This window comes from Aquarana catesbeiana, linkage group LG02 (genome assembly GCF_042186555.1).
Source record: "Aquarana catesbeiana isolate 2022-GZ linkage group LG02, ASM4218655v1, whole genome shotgun sequence".
Classification (NCBI taxonomy): Eukaryota; Metazoa; Chordata; class Amphibia; order Anura; family Ranidae; genus Aquarana; species Aquarana catesbeiana.
In genome coordinates, this window is record NC_133325.1 from 48,035,984 (window position 1) to 48,052,404 (window position 16,421).

Here is a 16,421-nt window from a genome sequence, read left to right on the forward strand (position 1 = left end):
GAGATGGACAGAGACTGCAGACATGATACAAGAGATGGTCAGAGACTACAGACATGATACAAGAGATGGTCAGACTGCGGACATGATACAGGAGATGGTCAGACTGTGGACATGATACAGGAGATGGTCAGATTGCAGACATACTACAGGAGATGGTCAGACTGCGGACATGATACAGGAGCTCAAAGACTGCAGTTTCTGGCTTATTAACAGTCTATTTTCCAAGCACAGTTAGTAAGACAATAAATGGTTAAAAAGTCTGTAAAGATCCAAGCCTGACCAGTCTAAAACCTGAAAGGCAATATAAAAACAAACAAATTATGCAGAGCACACAGGATTCTGGCACTAAGAGCTCTCCAGAAACAGCTGCAAATCATCAGGATCCCACGCTCTTGCAACGTCTTCCAGAAGTCTATTCATCAGTGTGCTCACCTGTCCTGTGTGCAGTGTAAATAGATAAAGAGAAAAGCGAGGGAAAAATGTCCTAACCAGTTTTAATGCTGTCTGATCTTCCATCTATCCGGCTATCCCCTACTCTTGCTACCTTCAGACGAGCCCTGAAAACTCATCTCTTCAGGGAAGCCTATCACGTCTCCAACTAATCTCCTACCACTTCCAACAGCTAATTCCCCACAGTTACAACCTTTTGTACCACCTGCCCCACCCTATTAGATTGTAAGCTCTTCTGAGCAGGGCCCTCTTATTCCTCTTGTATTTTATTGTATTATAACTGTATTGTCTCCCTTTTATATTATAAAGCGCTGCGTAAACTGTTGGCGCTATATAAATCCTGTATAATAATAATAATGAAGGGAATCTGGTTACCAAGGATGGGGAGATGGCGAAGGTATTGAATTTATTCTTCTCCTCAGTCTTCATGAGGGAATCGGGGGGCTTTAGTAACCAAAGACATGTCACAGGAAGCACCTCCATGGCTAACATAGGACAGAATTAGAATTCGATTTGAAAAACTTAACAATAATAAGTCACCAGGACCAGATGGCTTGCACCAAAGGGTCCTTAAGGAACTCAGTCAAGTAATTGCCAGATCATTGTTCCTAATTTTTACAAACAGTCTCCTGACTGGAATGGTATCAGCTGATTGGAGAAAAGCCACCAATATTTAAAAAAGGACCAAATTACATCCCTGGGATTTACAGACCAGTTAGCCTAACATCAGCAATGGCATGCAAAGCCAAGCTGCTGCTAATAAAGCAAACAGAATATTGGCATTAAAAAGGAGATTAACTCCAGAGATAAAACGATAATTCTCCCACTCTACAAGACTCTGGTCCGGCCGCTCCTGGAGTATGCTGTCCAGTTCTGGGCACCAGTCCTCAGGAAGGATGTACTGGAAATGGAGCGAGTACAAAGAAGGGCAACAAAGCTAATAAAGGGACTGGAGGATCTTAGTTATGAGGAAAGGTTGCGAGCACTGAACTTATTCTCTCTGGAGAAGAGACGCTTGAGAGGGGATATGATTTCAATTTACAAATACCGTACTGGTGACCCCACAATAGGGATAAAACTTTTCCGCGAAAGAGAGTTTAATAAGTCACGCGGCCATTCACTAAAACTGGAAGAAAAGCGGTTAAAACTTAAACTTCAAAGAGGGTTCTTTACTGTAATGCCGCGTACACACGGTCAGAATTTCCGACAACAAATGTTCGATGTGAGCTTGTTGTCGGAAATTCCGACCGTGTGTATGCTCCATCGGACATTTGCTCTCGGAATTTCCGACAACAAATGTTTGAGAGCTGGTTCTCAAATTTCGGGCGTGTGTACACAATTCTAACGCACAAAATTCCACGCGTGCTCGGAATCAAGCAGAAGAGCCGCACTGGCTATTCAACTTTTTCTCGGCTTGTTGTACGTGTTGTACGTCACCGCGTTCTTGGCGATAGGAATTTCCGACAACGTTTGTGCGACCGTGTGTATGCAAGACAAGTTTGAGCCAACATCCGTCGGAAATAAATCCAGGATTTTGTTGCCGGAATGTGCGATTGTGTGTACGGCGCATTAGAGTGGTTAGGATGTGGAATTCCCTTCCACAGGCGGTGGTCTCAGGGGGGGCATCGATAATTTAAAAAACTTATTAGATAAGCACCTGAACGACCACAACATACAGGGATATACAATGTAATACTGACATATAATCACACACATAGGTTGGACTTGTGTCTTTTTTTAAACCTCACCTACTATGTAACTATGTCCGCATGGCGACTGTAGGCTTGCTGCGGCTGACTGCGGTGTGTAACAAGATGGCCGTGACGGAACGTCACTTCCGTTACGAAATCTGACGGGTTTGCAAATCTGATGGAGCGCCGGCCTGACACCCCCCAATGCGTGGCACCCAGAAGCAGACCCCCGCCCTGTTGGTACACTACTGCTAAAAGGTGTTCTTGGCTGTGATCTCAGAAGGTGGGGGGGTATGCCTTTTACACTTGTCAGTAAATACATTATAGACCTAGAACAGTATGCAGGTCGGGTTCCCGCTCACACATGTTCCAGGCAACCGATTCAATAAAAAGATTAGCGGCGGTGAAGAGGAAAGCCTCTGAGCTTGTTATTTCTTTATTTCTTGACAGATTTTCTTTAATCCATCGGCACGAGCCATTCCCGGCACCTAGGTAACAAAAGCAGCGCTAACTTCCCGCAGCGTGTAATGATCAGTTCCTTCCAGATTTAGGGATTTGCTTGCCACCAGATAATGTATAATTTATTGCGGCAGCATCTGCTGGAGCGGATCCTGAGAGCGGTGACAGCGCCGGAGAATAGGACACATAATAGGACATCTTCAGAGCCAGGTGCATGTGGGCGATCAGTCAGCTACACGCTCCATTGAGATGTGTGTGGGCTCCGACCCTGACGGCTGGAAGAGGATCCATTACTGCCTACAAATAAGACCTCTGTGCTTTCATCTTATCCCTGGAAATAAATAAAAGGCACATGTACCCAATGTTAAAGTATTAGAGAGATTTAATCACTTTAAAGTGGGATTAAACCCAAAAGCAAACATTTATTATATTGCAGATTACCAATTCTTAGATGTGATGGCTGCATTTATTTTCTTTTTTAGGCTTTTCTTTCTTTTATTTGTATCTGGGGATCCAGCCAGTAAGTCAGTTGTTATCTGGTGATCCAGCCAGTAAGTCAGTTGTTATCTGGTGATCCAGCCAGTAAGTCAGTTGTTATCTTGTGATCTAGCCAGTAAGTCAGTTGTTATCTGGTGATCCAGCAAGTAAGTCAGTTGTTATCTAGCGATTCAGCCAGTAAGTCGGTTATTATCTGGTGATCCAGCCAGTAAGTCAGTTGTTATCTGGTGATCCAGCCAGTAAGTCAGTTGTTATCTGGTGATCTAGCCAGTAAGTCAGTTGTTATCTGGTGATCCAGCAAGTAAGTCAGTTGTTATCTGGTGATTCAGCCAGTAAGTTGGTTATTATCTGGTGATTCAACCAGTAAGTCGGTTATTATCTGGTGATTCAACCAGTAAGTTGGTTATTATCTGGTGATTCAACCAGTAAGTTGGTTATTATCTGGTGATTCAACCAGTAAGTCGGTTATTATCTGGTGATTCAACCAGTAAGTTGGTTATTATCTGGTGATTCAACCAGTAAGTCGGTTATTATCTGGTGATTCAACCAGTAAGTTGGTTATTATCTGGTGATTCAGCCAGTAAGTCAGTTGTTATCTGGTGATTCAACCAGTAAGTCGGTTATTATCTGGTGATTCAGCCAGTAAGTTGGTTATTATCTGGTGATTCAAACAGTAAGTAGGTTATTATCTGGTGATTCAGCCAGTAAGTCGGTTATTATCTGGTGATCCAGCCAGTAAGTCGGTTATTATCTGGTGATCCAGCCAGTAAGTTGCTTTTCAAAAGAAAAAGCTCTCCAGCAAAATGTAGAAGTTTTCAAGGATGAGATAAACTATTTAACCACTTCAGCCCCAGAAGATTTGGCTGCTGAATGACCAGGCCATTTTTTGAGATTCGGCACTGCGTCGCTTTAACTGACAATTGCACGGTCGTGCGACGTTGCACCCAAACAAAATTGACGTCCTTTTTTTCCCACAGATAGAGCTTTCTTTTGGTGGTATTTGATCACCTCTGCAGTTTTTATTCTTTGCACTAAATAAAAAAGAGCAACAATTTTGAAAAAACTTAATATTTTGTACTTTTTGCTATAATAAATATCCCACATTTTTTAAAAAAAAAAGCGAATTTTTTCTCAGTTTAGGCCGATATCTATTCTTCTACATATGTTTGGTACTAAAAATCACAATAAGCGTATATTGATTGGTTTGCGCAAAAGTTATAGTGTCTACAAAATAGGGAATAGATTTGTGGCATTTTTATTATTATTATTTTTTTTTTTTTACTAGTAATGGCAGCGATCTGCGATTTTTTTCGGGACTGCGACATTATGGCGGACACATTTTTGGGACCATTGACAATTATACAGCTAAAGTGCTATAAAAATGAACTGATTACTGTGTAAATGTCACTGGCAGAGAAGAGGTTAATCTAGGGGGCGATCAAGGGGTTAACTGTGTTCCCTGGTGTGTGTGTTCTAACTGTAGGAGGAGGGGACTGACTAGAGGAGATGACAGATCGCTGTTCCTAGCTATTAGGAAAACACGATCCGTCTCTCCTCTCCTCACAGAACAGGAATTTGCGCGTTTACACACACACGTCCCTGTTCTGGCTCTCGTGCCGTGATCGTGACCGGCGGCCACACGCATCAGCACCCCTGTAGTGTGCGCCTGCTATCACCGCTTAAAGCTACAAAGGTTCGTGGGAATGTGCCGACATGCCGCAGTAAAATGACGGCGGCTGGTCAGCAAGTGGTTAAAGTGGATCATTTTTTCATCTTTCCATCTATTAAATCTTCTGCCCTTGTTGTTGTTTTAACTTTGGATAGTAAAACATTTTTTTTCTGCCAGTAAATCCCTTATACAGCCCACTTCCTGTTTCTTGCCTGGTAAAAAGCCTAGGCTTATGACATCATACATAGCCCTCTCTCTCACTCTCGTGAGAGTTTGCCAGGAAGAGAGGGGAGGATGAGTCATAAGAGGGCCAATGAGCACTGCAGAGCTGAAGAACAGTCACAGAGTTGTTGTGAAGCCACTCCTTCATTATTTTAGCTGTGTGCTTAAGGTCATTGTCTTGTTGGAAGGTAAACCTTCGGCCCAGTCTGAGGTCCTGAGCACTCTGGAGAAGGTTTTCGTCCAGGATATCCCTGTACTTGGCCGCATTCATCTTTCCCTCAATTGCAACCAGTCGTCCTGTCCCTGCAGCTGAAAAACACCCCCACAGCATGATGCTGCCACCACCATGCTTCACTGTTGGGACTGTATTGGACAGGTGATGAGCAGTGCCTGGTTTTCTCCACACATACCGCTTAGAATTAAGGCCAAAAAGTTCTATCTTGGTTTCATCAGACCAGAGAATCTTATTTCTCACCATCTTGGAGTCCTTCAGGTGTTTTTTTAGCAAACTCCATACGGGCTTTCATGTGTCTTGCACTGAGAAGAGGCTTCCGTCGGGCCACTCTGCCATAAAGCCCCGACTGGTGGAGGGCTGCAGTGATGGTTGACTTTCTACAACTTTCTCCCATCTCCTGAATGCATCTCTGGAGCTCAGCCACAGTGATCTTTGGGCTCTTCTTTGCGTCTCTCACCAAGGCTCTTCTCCCCCGATAGCTCAGTTTGGCCGCACGGCCAGCTCTAGGAAGGGTTCTGGTCATCCCAAACGTCTTCCATTTAAGGATTATGGAGGCCACTGTGCTCTTAGGAACCTTAAGTGCAGCAGAATTTTTTTGTATCCTTGGCCAGATCTGTGCCTTGCCACAATTCTGTCTCTGAGCTCTTTAGGTAGTTCCTTTGACCTCATGATTCTCATTTGCTCTGACATGCACTGTGAGCTGTAAGGTCTTATATAGACAGGTGTGTGGCTTTCCTAATCAAGTCCAATCAGTATAATCAAACACAGCGGGACTCAAATGAAGGTGTAGAACCATCTCAAGGATGATCAGAAGAAATGAACAGCACCTGAGTTAAATATATGAGTGTCACAGCAAAGGATCTGAATACTTAGGACCATGTGATATTTCAGTTTTTCTTTTTTAATAAATCTGCAATAAATGTCAACAATTCTGTGTTTTTCTGTCAGTGCTAAGGAGGAGGTCTGGTGCTAGAATTTTTGTTCTCACTCCAGTATGTGCAGGAATATGTAACATGTGTATCGCAATCAGCGTTTTCATCAGTAGGCGTCCCAGATGCATGCGTTTACATTTGTACATGCATATACATGAAGGTGGGGGTGTCTCAAAAATTTGTGTGTGTGTGTGGGGGGGGGGGGGGGGGGGTATTTTAGGTGCTTCGGTGTAACTTTCATTTTTTACCATTTTAGAAAAAAAGGTTTTTTACGTAACTTTTTTTTTTCATTCCATAGGGGGGGGGGAGTCCCCTATGTGATGATTCTTTTTGGTGACAGGTTATGTTTAATGAGACATCCAGGGTATAAAAGACCCTGCATGTCTCCCCTGTGCTCCACTGATTGTTTCCTGGGCATACTGGCCGGGGACACCGAGGGGGCGGCCCCCTGAAGTGATGTCAAACAAGTCGTGTTTGGGGTCAGCAACAAGGAGGGGAGTAGCGGATGTGTGACCACTCTGCTCCTTCCTCTCTGCTCAGCGGCAGGAGTCTGTTTGTCAGATTTACACACAGTCCCCCCCCCGTTGTCGGATCCGTACGACGTATGGACCTGGCAGCAAAAGGGTTAAAGCATAACTATAGGCAAAACGTTTTTTTCCTAGTTGGTTGGAGTGGAAAGGGATTAGAACCCCTGTCAGGTTTTTAGTGCTGTCCCCTGTTTATATGTGTATGTGCATTTCAACTGTGTGTATGGGGGTCTTTATATTTATAAATAGTTTATGTGTCTCTTTTATTATTTACTTTATCTAATTTATTTTATTATTATTACATTTTAATATTATTTATTTATTTTTCATTTTTAATGCTTTTTTAAATCTAACTTGACTTACTATTGTAAGGGGACTAAAGAACTCTCTATATGATAGTATTACGTACAAAGACATGTTCTGTTTATGGAGACCTCAGTGGTCCATTATTGCTCTAATGCCTCCTCTGCCTCCAGCCTATGCAGTACAGGGACAGAGCATCCCTGATTTTTATGTGACCACCTGCCAGCTGCCTCTGGCTTGGTAAATCATTAAAAGAAAAAAAAAAAGGGATGAGCTGGTTATGATGGTGGCAGTACAAGGGTTAATGTATGACACTAGATTTCCAGAGTAGACGTGCACTGACAAAAAATTTGTTTGTTTTCGCTTCATTCGTGTTTTTGCTTTTTTTTTTGGAAATTCGGAAATTTGGAATTTGGATTTTCGAATTTCCGAATTTTCGAATTTCCGAATTTTCGAATTTTCAAATGTCGAATTTCCGAATTTTCCAATTTCTGAAGTTTTCCATTTTCTGAATTTTGAATTTCCAAATTTCCGAAATTTTCCAATTTCCGAGAATTCCAATTGCTTGAATTTCGAATTTCCAAATTTCCGAAATTTTGAATCTTCGAAAATTCGGAAATTTGAAAAATCGGAAATTAGAAATTCGGAAATTGAACAATTCGGAAATTAATGATTTTGTCAAAATTCGTTAAAAAACGATTTCGGAACTAAACGAAGTTCACATGTCTATTCCAAAGCACTATGAGTTTTTTTTTTTTAAAGAGAACATGGGAGGGGCCTGTATGAAAGCAGGGGGGGAGGGGTCACTGCTCTAACAAATTCATTTTGAGCTACTGAGGTCTGCAGGCAACTGTTTTTTTTTTCAATAAGAGAGAGAGAGTTGATAAAACCTGTGAAAAGGAGCTTACAGCTCCACCTACTGGCTGGGTAAAAGAATTCAAATTATTCATACACAATAATTCATAACTTAAGAAAAAAAAGGACTTTAGAAAAAAGGATTTTTTTGTTAGTCCTGACCATGCTGAAACAAATCCATAGATCCACTTTTGAGGACCTGTATGAAAGAAGGGAGGAGAGGTGCCCTAACAAATTCATTTTGAGCTACTGAGGTCTGCACACCACAGATTTTTTTTTTTCAAAATGAGTGAGTTGGAAAACCTGTGAAAAGGAGCTTACAGCGCCACCTACTGGCTGTGTAAAATAATGCAACTTATTCATACACAATCATTCATAACCTAAGAGAAAAAATATTTGTAAAAAAAAAAAAGGAATTTTTTTATTAGTCCTGATCATGCAGAAGCAAATAAACACATTCACTTAAATGACGCCCTTCCTATCTTCACATACGTCACTTCCCCACCACTCTGTTTGTCCAGAAGTGAAGAAAAGAAAGTATCATATACTTCTGGGTACAAAAGAGTATGTGCCTCATGCCTCCTCTTCCAGTCATGTGAGGTGGTCCATGACAATTGTCCACTTTGGCACCCCAGACTTTCACAGATGGAGGAGGAGAGAGTCACGGGCATCCTTTCTGAGTTCCCTTATGCCCTGTACACACGAGCAAAAATTCCGCCAGCAAAAGTCTGATGAGAGCTTTTGGTCCGAAAATGCGACCGTGTGTATTCTCCGTCGGACTTTTGCTGGCAGAATTCCAGCCAGCAAAAGATTGAGGGAAGGTTCTCAATTTTTCGGTTGGAAAAAGTTCCGATCGGAAATTCCAACCGTCTGTACCAATTCCGACGCGCAAAATTCCTACGCATGCTCGGAAACAATTCGACACATGCTCGGAAGCATGGAACTTCATTTTCTCGGCTCGTCGTAGTGTTGTACGTCACCGCGTCCTTGACGGTCGAAAGTTCAGCGAACTTTTGTGTGACCGTGTGTATGCAAGCCAAGCTTGAGCGGAATTCCGTTGGAAAAACCATCCAAGATTTTTCCAACGGAAATTCCGCTCGTGTGTACGGGGCATAAGACTAAATAGGGCAGCGGGAAGTGTTAGGCTTTAACTCTACAAAGTAGACTGTGATATCAACATAACGAAGTAATAGTACATTTTTGGGTTTAATGGCAAGAATTCTTTCATTAATTATTGATCACAAATTCTCTCTGTTCATGTCAGATGGTTGACCTGTCTTCTTGTGTTTCCCTCTTCTCAGAATGTATGCTGCTGCCAATATAACCACCAACCTTTATGTGGTCAGCGAGCCTTGGCTGTACTCCCTGGCCTGGTGTGCCGGTGCCCATTCAGTTACAACAAACACCGTGGGAACGCTCAAGAGGATGGAAAAGCCCATGTTTCTGCTGGTAATAATATAGTACATCTCTGAACCTGGGGTCTCCAAACTTTCTAAATTAATGGCCAGTTGGGCTTTAAAGTAAACCTTTTGCCATGCCCTGTTTCGACAAGACATGGGTTTGCTTTAAATGTACAGTTTTATTTTTATGTCTGCTCCAGCTTGTTGTCTCTATTATTTTAATATACAGTTGTGCTCGTAAGTTTACATACCCTGGCAGAATTTATGATTTCTTGGCCATTTTTCAGAGTATATGAATATCACAAAAACATTTATTTCACTCATGGTTAGTGTTTGGCTGAAGCCATTTATTATCAATCATCTGTGTTTACTCTTTAAATCATAATGACAACAGAAACTTTATAAATGACCCTGATCAAAAGTTTACATACCCCAGTTTTTATTACCGTGTATTGCCCCCTTTAACATCAATGACAGCTTGCAGTCTTTTGTGGTATTTGTGGATGAGGCTCTTTATCTTCTCAGATGGTAAAGCTGCCCATTCCTCTTGGCAAAAAGCCTCCAGTTCCTGTAAATTCTTGGGCTGTCTTGCATGAACTGCACATTTGAGATCTCCCCAGAGTGGCTCAATGATATTGAGGTCAGGAGACTGAGAGCCACTCCAGAACCTTCACTTTATTCTGCAGTAGCCAATGACAGGTCGAATGACCTTGTGTTTTGGATCATTGTCATGTTGGGATGACCAAGTACGTCCCATGCGCAGCTTCCTGGCTGATGAATGGAAATGTTCCTCCAGTATTTTTTGATAACATACTGCATTCATCTTGCCATCAACTTTGACCAAATTTCCTGTGCCTTTGCAGCTCACATATCCCCAAAACACCAGTGATCCACCTCCGTGTTTCACAGTAGGAATGTTGTACCTTTCATCATAAGCCTTGTTGACTCCTCTCCAAATGTAGCGTTTATGGTTGTGGCTAAGGATGAGCTCCGGCGTGTTTGCAAGCTGCACGTGCAGAGCCCGCCAGGAAGTCGGCAATGCGCTGCGCTAATCACAGGCAGTGCGACATTTCCCGATCTCTGCAGCCGCACATCGGGAAATGTCTCACTGCTTGTGATTAGCGCTGTGCAGTGCCGACTTCCTAGCGGGCTTGGCACGTGCAGCTTGCGAACACGCCGGAGCTCATCCTTAGTTGTGGCCAAAAAGTTCAATTTTGGTCTCATCATTCCAAATGACTTTGTGCCAGAAGGTTCGAGGCTTGTCTCTGTGCTGTTTGGCGTATTGTAAGCGGGATACTTTGTGGCATTTGCATAGTAATGACTTTCTTCTGGCGACTCGACCATGCGTGCCTCCTTATTGTGCATCTTAAAACACACCACATGTTTTCAGAGAGTCCTGTATTTCACCTGAAGTTATTTGTAGGTTTTTTCTTTGCATCCTGGCAGTTGTGGCAGTTGTGGCTGAAATTTTAGTTGGTCTACCTGACCGTGGTTTGGTTTCAACAGAACCCCTCATTTTCCACTTATTGATTAGAGTCTGAACACTGCTGATTGGCATTCTCAATTCCTTGGATATCTTTTTATATCCCTTTCCTGTTTTATACAGTTCAACTACCTTTTCCCGCAGATCGTTTGACAATTCTTTTGCTTTCCCCATGACTCAGAATCCAGAAACATCAGTGCAGCACTGGATGAAAGATACAAGGGTCTGTCAGGAGTCCAGAAACTCATTGACCTTTTATACACACACACTAATTACAAGCAAACAGATCACAGGTGAGGATGGTTACCTTTATTAGCCATTAAAGCCCCTTTGTGTCAACTTGTGTGCGTGTTATCAGGCCAAAATCACCAGGGTATGAAAACTTTTGATCAGGGTCATTTGGGTAGTTTCTGTTGTCATTATGATTTAAAAAGAGTAAACACAGTTGATTGATAATAAATGGCTTCAGCCAAACACTAACCATGAGTGAAAGAAATGTTTTTGTGTTATTCATATACTCTAAAAAATGGCCAAGAAATCATAAATTCTGCCAGGGTATGTAAACTTATGAGCACAACTGAATATATATACAGTATCTCACAAAAGTGAGTACACCCCTCGCATTTTTGTAAATATTTTATTATATCTTTTCATGTGACAACACTGAAGAAATGACACTTTGCTCCAATGTAAAGTAGTGAGTGTACAGCTTGTATAACAGTGTAAATTTGCTGTCCTCTCAAAATAACTCAACACACAGCCATTAATGTCTAAACCGCTGGCAACAAAAGTGAGTACACCCCTAAGTGAAAATGTCCAAATTGGGCCCAATTAGCCACTTTCCCTCCCCGGTGTCATGTGACTCGTTAGTGTTACAAGGTCTCAGGTGTGAATGGGGAGCAGGTGTGTTAAATTTGGTGTTATCGCTCTCACTCTCTCATACTGGTCACTGGAAGTTCAACATGGCACCTCATGGCAAAGAACTCTCTGAGGATCTGAAAAAAATGAATTGTTGCTCTACATAAAGATGGCCTAGGCCAGTGATGGTGAACCTTGGCACCCCAGATGTTTTGCAACTACATTTCCCATTATGCTCATGCACTCTGCAGTGTAGTTGAGCATCATGGGAAATGTAGTTCCAAAACATCTGGGGTGCCAAGGTTCACCATCACTGGCCTAGGCTATAAGAAGACCCTGAAACTGAGCTGCAGCACAGTGACCAAGACCATACAGCGGTTTAACAGGACAGGTTCCACTCAGAACAGGCCTCGCCATGGTCGACCAAAGAAGTTTATTGCCCATGCTCAGCGTCATATCCAGAGGATGTCTTTGGGAAATAGACATATGAGTGCTGCCAGCATTGCTGCAGAGGTTGAAGGGGTGGGGGGTCAGCTTGTCAGTGCTCAGACCATACGCCGCACACTGCATCAAATTGGTCTGCATGGCTGTCATCCCGGAAGGAAGCCTCTTCTAAAGATGATGCACAAGAAAGCCCGCAAACAGTTTGCTAAAGACAAGCAGACTAAGGACATGGATTACTGGAACCATGTCCTGTGGTCTGATAAGACCAAGATAAACTTATTTGGTTCAGATGGTGTCAAGCGTGTGTGGGGGCAACCAGGTGAGGAGTACAAAGATGAGTGTGTCTTGCCTACAGTCAAGCATGGTGGTGGGAGTGTCATGGTCTGGGGCTGCATGAGTGCTGCTGGCACTGGGGAGCTACAGTTCATTGAGGGAACCATGAATGCCAACATGTACTGTGACATACTGAAGAAGAGCATGATCCCCTCCCTTCAGAGACTGGGCCGCAGGGCAGTATTCCAACATGATAACGACCCCAAACACACCTCCAAGACGACTACAGCCTTGCTAAAGAAGCTGAGGGTAAAGGTGATAGACTGGACAAGCATGTCTCAAGACCTAAACCCTATTGAACATCTGTGGGGCATCCTCAAATGGAAGGTGAAGGTCTCTCAGGTCTCTAACATCCACCAGATCCTTGATGTCGTCATGGAGTAGTGGAAGAGGACTCCAGTGGCAACCTGTGACACTCTGGTGAACTCCATGCCCAAGAGGGTTAAGGCAGTGCTGGAAAATAATGGTGGCCACACAAAATATTGACACTTTGGTCCCAATTTGGACATTTTCACTTAGGGGTGCACTCACTTTTGTTGCCAGCGGTTTAGACATTAATGGCTGTGCGTTGAGTTATTTTGAGGGGACAGCAAATTTACACTGTTATACAAGCTGTACACTCACTACTTTACATTGTAGCAAAGTGTCATTTCTTCAGTGGTCATAATGTTATGGCTGATCTGTGTATATTTACTGTATATATATATATATATATATATATATATATATATATATATATATATATATATATATATACTTTGCTTGCTTTGCGCACTGGTCCAAATCATTTGGTGGAGGGGGGGTGTATGGTGTGGGGGTGTTGGGGGTTGGGCTTGGCTCCTTAGTTCCAGTGAAGGAAACTCTTAAAGTGGTTGTGAACGCACGGTAAAAAAAGACAAAGGCATAATGAGCTAGTAGGCATAGCATACTAGCTCATTCTGAAATACTTAGCTTGAATTGAAGCCCCCGCAGCGCTCCCGGCACACCGCTGTGGCTGGTGACATGCCTCCCGGAGTTATTTCCGGGTATCGTGGGCTCCGGCGCTGTGCTTGGCCGGAGCCGCGATGACGTCACTCTCGCGCATGTGGAGCTGCCGGTAACGGCACAGCAGCTGAAGAAAAGGCACGGGCGAGCCGTTTCTTCAGTGCGCATGTGCCGATGACGTCATGCTGATACAGCGAATATCTCCTAAACGGTCCAAGTTTAGGAGATATTCACGGTACCTACAGGTTAAGCCTTATTATAGGCTTACCTGTAGGTAAACGTGGTGTGTAAGGGCTTACAACCCCTTTAAGGCGTCAGCATACCAAGATATTTTGGACAATTTCACGCTCCCAACATTGTGGGAACAGTTTGGGGATGGCCTCTTCCTGTTCCAACATGACTGAGCACCAGTGCACAAAGCAAGGTCCATAAAGACATGGATGAGCGAGTTTGGGGTGGAGGAACTTGACTGGTCTCCACTGAGTCCTGACCTCAGCCCGATAGAACACCTTTGGGATGAATTAGAGCGGATACTGCGAGCCAGGCCTTCTTAACCAACATCAGTGCCTGACCTCACAAATGCTCTTCTGGAAGAATGGTCAAACATTCCCATAGACACACTCCTAAACCTTGTGGACAGCCTTCCCAGAAGAGTTGAAGCTGTTATAGCTGCAAAGGGTGGGCCAACTCAATATTGAACCCTACGGACTAAGACTGGGATGTCATTAAAGTCCATGTCCGTGTAAAGGCTGGCGTCCCAATACTTTTGGTAATATAGGGTATATATAAATCTGCTTTGCTGCATTACATTGCACACAGAAGAATATTTGTATCTATCCTTTCCTAGACGTTAGTAGTGATGGTGTCACTGATATGCTGTGTGGGTCTCTTTCTCGGGGAGTCATCCGATCTCTCTCTATCGTCTTTCAGACTCCGGCTCAGTACAGTCTAATGTGGATTCTCACAGATATCATTTCGGCCTTCCTGATCGCTCTGATTTTTGTTCTGCACTGGTGAGTTCTTCCTCCTCTGCTAGCTCAGGAATTGTCTACTCTCTATGAAAACTGTCCATTGTAGGAAGTCAAAGCAACCAATCAGACCGCATTTTGGGAAAGTTAGTCCACCCTTAAAGGCTCATTTGCATAGGCAAGAAAATGCTGCGTTTAGGTGCCCACTGCACATTTTTTGGGGCGCGTCTAAACGCAGCACTATTGTAATCAATGAGCCCACACACACACAGCTGCGGCCTACCTGTGAAAATGTATGTTGCCTATAGCTACGCAGAAAAAAAAAAAAAGTAGGACACCTCTGCGTCCAGGGCGATTTTACGCGTGAACGTGGATTAACGCACCTAAATGCGCAAGCACGTAAATGTGTAGATATTCATTTGAAGAAAAAAAAATAATTGTACACGTATACGCTGTACGCATCTAAATGCGTCTAAATGCAGGTCCTTTTTAGATGTATATTTTCTGCAGGCCAGCAAAAACGTATGTTAATGCAGAAAATATTCACTTGAGCTTGGGAAGATTTTACCCCCCCTTTCAAGACCAGGTCATTTGTTTGCTATTTAGCATTGCGCTAATTTAACTGGCAATTGCGCGGTCATGCAACAATGTACACTAATTAAATTGATATCATTTTTCAAATAGAGCTTTATTTTGGTGGTATTTGACCATCACTGTTTTTTTTTTATTTTTTATGATATAATCATAAAAAAACAAAAATCTTGAAAAAAACATTTTTTTTTTTTTTTTTTACTTTCTGCACTAATTAAATTTATATCATTTTTTCAAATCGAGCTTTATTTTGGTGGTGTTTTACCATCACTGTTTTTTTTTTTTTTTTATGATATAATCATGAAAAAACAAAAATCTTGAAAAAAAAAATAAATTTTTTTTTACTTTCTGCACTAATTAAATTTATATCATTTTTTTCAAATCGGTCAAATTTTGGTGGTGTTTGACCATAACTGTTTTCTTTTGGGGGGGGGGGGGGTTATGATATAATTGAAAAAAAGACCAAAAATCTTGGAAAAAAAAAATTTTTATTTTTTTTTTTACTTTCTACACTAATGAAATTTATATAATTTTTTCAAATAGAGCTTTATTTTGGTGTTATTTGACCATCACTGTTTTTTATTTTATTTTATTTTTTATGACATATAATCGAAAAAAAGACCATAAATCTTGAAAAAAAAATTTTTTTTTTTTTTTTATTTTCTACACTAATTAAATTTATATAATTTTTTTCAAACAGAGCTTTATTTTGGTGGTATTTGACCATCACTGTTTTTTTTTATTTTTTTTTTTGTGATATAATCGAAAAAAAGACCAAAAATCTTGAAAAAAAATATATATATAGTTTTACTTTCTGCTATAAAACATATTCAATAACAAAATTTTAATAAAAAAGATAGGGACCGAATAACACTACACCCCTTGCGGTGACCCCAGCAGTTGTCCGTCCAAGTGCAATCCTCATACAATCATTCCTATTACAACACCAAAAGGTATCTTTTATGATTTTATGGCAAACACACAATATCGAATTTATCTTACTATGTTTTCTCTTGCCTAACGTTTTTGACGGGTTTAAATTCTCTTTCACTTGATAACCGAGTTAACTTTATGCCGTGGTTTATATTAGATTCGATCAGTGTTGTTAAATGTGTCTATGCCATGTCCTTTTTCTAACAATGTATTTGTACCTTGATAATTTGCTTACTCAATAAAACTTTATGAAACAACAAAAAAATAAAAAAAATGTAAAAAAATCAAATTTCTTCATAAAATGAGCCCTAAATGTATTCTGCTAAATGTCTTTGGTAAAAATCCCAATAAATGTATATTGATTCGTTTGTATGAAAGTTATAGCGTCTACAAACTATGATATACATATATATATATATATATATATATGTGTGTGTGTGTATGTCTGTGTGTATATATATATATATATATATATATATATATATATATATATATGTATGTATGTATGTGTATATATATATATATATATATATATTGACTTTTTTTTTTATATATACTAGTAATGTAATCGATCAACGACTTATAG

General features: G+C 41.4%; 1 protein-coding gene across 3 annotated transcripts in view; it reads left to right on the plus strand.

The window, feature by feature from the left end:
• The window catches only part of GDPD4 (glycerophosphodiester phosphodiesterase domain containing 4), a 144,294-nt gene that overhangs the window by 116,020 nt on the left and 11,853 nt on the right, over positions 1-16,421 (plus strand). For all 3 annotated transcript variants that reach the window (XM_073612848.1, XM_073612850.1, XM_073612849.1), the window contains exons 13-14: positions 9,143-9,290; positions 14,274-14,356. In XM_073612848.1, coding sequence (XP_073468949.1) covers positions 9,143-9,290; positions 14,274-14,356 — 231 coding nt within the window. The remainder of the gene's footprint in view (positions 1-9,142; positions 9,291-14,273; positions 14,357-16,421) is intronic.